At 49.5% G+C, this 3912-nt stretch overlaps 1 protein-coding gene across 1 annotated transcript in view; it reads left to right on the top strand.

Moving 5' to 3' along the window:
* eepd1 (endonuclease/exonuclease/phosphatase family domain containing 1) overlaps nucleotides 1-3089 on the top strand; it is a 15767-nt gene extending 12678 nt beyond the window's left edge. The window contains exons 3-7 of the mRNA XM_084696079.1: nucleotides 15-125; nucleotides 1424-1558; nucleotides 1745-1886; nucleotides 2068-2262; nucleotides 2585-3089. Of these exons, the coding sequence (XP_084552205.1) occupies nucleotides 15-125; nucleotides 1424-1558; nucleotides 1745-1886; nucleotides 2068-2262; nucleotides 2585-2775 (774 nt within the window). The 3' untranslated portion in view covers nucleotides 2776-3089. The remainder of the gene's footprint in view (nucleotides 1-14; nucleotides 126-1423; nucleotides 1559-1744; nucleotides 1887-2067; nucleotides 2263-2584) is intronic.
* Nucleotides 3090-3912: the final 823 nt, after the last annotated feature.

Here is a 3912-nt window from a genome sequence, read left to right as displayed (position 1 = left end):
GAACTACGTTCCAGTTCTGTGTGGAGCTCAACCAGGGCATGCTGGCCAGTGTTCGCAAGTGGAGAGGACCACGAGGGCTGTGGAAGAGCATTGTGTCTGAAAAACCCACCGGACAGACCGACAAGGTACAGTATAAAGTAACACTGTGAGACTCACAGTCTCTCTGCCCCCCCCCCCCCTCTCTCTCTCTCAGACACAGATCACCCATCTTAAGGTCAAAAAACAAGCTCGTCCAGCTAGTTCTGAAGAACACTGACGTACACAATCTCTCAGACAGAGCTTTGCTATTATCCCCTTTCCAGGAGGACAGCTAGCGCAGTGTGCTCTGCCTGGGGAGGGGAGACTCTTCCCTGGGGGGGCTCCAGGCAGCAGAGGTCCTAGAGAGCATAAAGCTACTTGATTTATAGAACACTTTGAGGCTGGCTCTTTTTCCTCAGTAATCTCCCCCTAACATCGGGAAGGTTCTCTGAGCGAACTGATGCCAGTGTTTACTCACAGAGGAAGCCGGCCGCGAGATGGGACCCCAGATATCAACTGAAGCTGGGCTCGCTTCTCCCCGCAGCGATGCTTTCCGTCACGTAAGATGGATGGTCTGGATAATGGGAAGGGTAGTCGTAAAAAGCCTCCCCGCGACTGGCAGCCGCTGTAGTTCATCGGGCCTGTATTGTTGAGGTGAACTCAAACGACTTCATAACTCTTCTCGATGCTGTTCTCCTCCTCACTGGAGAGCAAGATCAGTACGTATAATTCGATTTGTTGTATAAGAGTCAGGCTGTGTGTGTGTTCCACGTGACACCCCACTCCACTGAATCCCTTTTATTGCTGGTGTCAGTCTAACAGCTTTCTTGCCCTGGGAGCTTTTTCGTGTGGCCACTGGGACATGACAGAGGAACTGTGTTGATGCCTGTGTGTGTCGGCATGCGTTAGAGGAGAAGAGGCTTGTTTGAATGAGCACCAGGAAGACCTTGTTGTAGCTTGTTGGAGTCCTGTCTGCAGCAGTGTCCTTGCTAGATGCCCTCTCCTCTTCTTATCCGTGCTGTCTCTGTGTGTAGCTAAGTGGATCATGTGCCACAGAGACTGTGGTCACCCTCCAGGCTATCATCTCCTCTAGTCTGAGCACACAACCCAGGGAGACCGCTACTGTATCCTACTTTAACAACAAAGAAGCCTCATTTACGCCCTGAGAAGCGTTCAGGGACGCGTTCAAGGGTGTTTGTGACGAAGGCCATGTAGGCCAGCGTAAGGCTCCCCAGGCTCTGGATAGTGAGAGCTAACTCTGCTGCTCTTAATGAGGAAGTTCCCGTTCAGTCTGAATTAGGGAACCTGATGCCATGACTTCCTGTATTAGAAATCACTTGACATCAGGTTAAGGTTACAGCACCAAAAGCTTCTCTCCCATCATCCTCTGCTCTCTCCCTCTCAGGGATACAGCTATTCGGGCTTCCTGTGGGACAGCTCCTCCGGGATCGACCTGAAAGAATCTGCCGTCCTGGAAAGTCCCGCCGTCAATGGCAACGGAAAGCATGTCTATCCCCGGCCGTATCTGGCTCACTTCCTCGTAAGTGCGATGCGTTACCCAATACGACAACTCGGACACAAAGTGTGTGTCTGTCTGTGACGTGTGTGTGTGTGTTTGTGTCAGGCTCAGTGTGCGTGTGAATTTGTGTGTGTTAGTTGTGTGTGTGTGTGTGTATGCTTGTGTTTGCACATGTAAGAACTGAACTCATCCCTATATCTGTGTTAGATCGGTTCATCTGACCTGACCATGGTAAACGTCCACATGAGAGGGTCCGCAGCCCAGCCAGGAGAGCCCAACGGCAAAAGCCAGAGCCACGATGACCCCGGGAGCCGACACATGTCCCTCAGCATTCAGGACACCCTCAAAGGTCAGCCTAAAGGTCACCCACGAGGAGCTTTCACTTGTGGTTGGGACATTGTAGCTCATCGTCACTCAGCTCCAGGATAACCAGCAGTCAAATGCTCTACCACTGAGCTAAACCCATCCCACGTAGGGTCTGGGGTGGAGGGGCGAGTGTGCTGACTCATCTCCCCCTCGTCTGTCTGCAGGGCTGAAGGACGTGCTGGTGCTGGGGGACTTTGGCCTGCCTCCCCAGAGCGCTGAGCTGGAGATGCTGCGCAGGGAGAAGCTGAGCGCCCTGGTGCCGGGCTCCCACTTCACCAACATCAGCACACGCTCTCCACAGGGCTCACACTGCCTGGACAACATCTGGCTCAGCCGCTCGCTCAAGAAGGTCTACTCAGGTGGGTGTGGATGTTTAAAGGATGTGTGTGTGGATGTATAAATGATGTGTGTGTGTGTGTGTGTGTGGATGTATAAATGATGTGTGTGTGTGTGTGTATGTATAAATGATGCGTGTGTGTGTACGCCATGTGAGCAGTGTCCAAACGTGCATGTCCTACTTTGCTTTACAAAATATGTCCCGTTGAACCAGTTGCACATCGCTGCTACATTTGCATGTCTGAGCTTGGCACACCTGACACACCAGGCGCCACCTGACCAAGCCTGGTTACTAAAGCTGGCCAGCTCAACTAAGGTTGTCCTTGTCTTTGGTGCCCCCTGCAGGCCATTGCACAGTGGTGCGGGAAGGCCTGACCAACCCCTGGATCCCTGACAACTGGTCGTGGGGAGGCGTAGCGTCGGACCACTGCCCTGTCGTGGCTGAGTTCTTTGTGGACCTCACTCCCAAGGAGCTGAGCAAGAACAGGGTGGCGGTGTTGGAGCGAGGAGAGGCCATGCCCAAACACGAGCGGTGACCAACTTCACGGTCACCATAGAGACAGTCGTGACTGTGGAAAGGGAGATTGCACGATGACATTTCATAATGACTTTGCCCTGGATCCTACTTTGGGTTGGTTTGCAGTGGAGCAAAGGGTTACCTGACAAATCTGAAAAGCACCAAGATTGCCTTTTTAGTTTCCTGTTATCAGTGTATGTTGGTCTGTGTAGATCCATGGTGTAGAATTATTTTTTTGTAAATTAAGAGATATTTATGTGTGATATAGATATGGTAAGTGTGCCACAATATTTTATAAATATAGATTAATTAAAATCAAATTGGTAGACATTTCTCCTGTGTTAAGTCTTTTTCAAGTAGTTTTGAAAAACTAGTATACATTTTAATTTAAGAAATATTATAATTCTGGGCAAAACTACATTGAGGTTACATTGACTGCTTTCCTATGTAAGTGCAATGTTTTTACTATAGGTACTGCTATGTAGTTACACGGTAGTTTATGTAACATTTAATATAAAGTATTGCCCAATTTTGTTCAACTCAATTTGGAAGTCACCTACTATGCCCTAAAGTAGTTTACTTGAGGCACACACTTGCAACTGTTCTATTGAGTTGCGTAAGGAGGCCCTTTGTATGTGTACTATGCTACTTCCCTAATGGAGATGGGGCGACAAGGCACGGTGACATTGACTTTGCCTGCGATGGCCAATCAACTCCCTTGTTTGACAGCACAAAGAACCGCCGTGCTGTGAAGAGGGTATCTCTGAGCCAGACCTGTTAGCTCGCTGCTGTGTTTATATGTCACTGGTGTTTTGTTTTTTTATTCCTCTTCTCTCCTGTCCACGTTTGATTCAATGGAGTCAAAACCGATTGGACATCTTTTTTATCTCCACTCTCCCTCAGAAAAAGGGGTTGTCCCTAACAAGATGGCAATCCACCAAGAATGACAGTCTCCTTATAACTCATTTATGATGGTGTGTTTTCTGTTGCTCTTAGCCTCTGTGTCTTGTCTAGATTTCAGAATGTGTGGTGAGGACGGCTTGTGAGCTGACCCTCGGGGGGTCACTAGGAGGGTCAGGCCAGGCTGCTGAACGTTCCACAGACCCAGTGTCTTCTCTGACTCAGAGCTATTTATGGAGAGAAAACAGGCTTCTAA

This window comes from Hypomesus nipponensis, chromosome 4 (assembly GCF_054491055.1).
Source record: "Hypomesus nipponensis isolate SF chromosome 4, ASM5449105v1, whole genome shotgun sequence".
Taxonomy (NCBI): domain Eukaryota; kingdom Metazoa; phylum Chordata; class Actinopteri; order Osmeriformes; family Osmeridae; genus Hypomesus; species Hypomesus nipponensis.
Note: the sequence above shows the minus strand (reverse complement) of the source record. Positions and strands in the feature narration are given on the sequence as shown.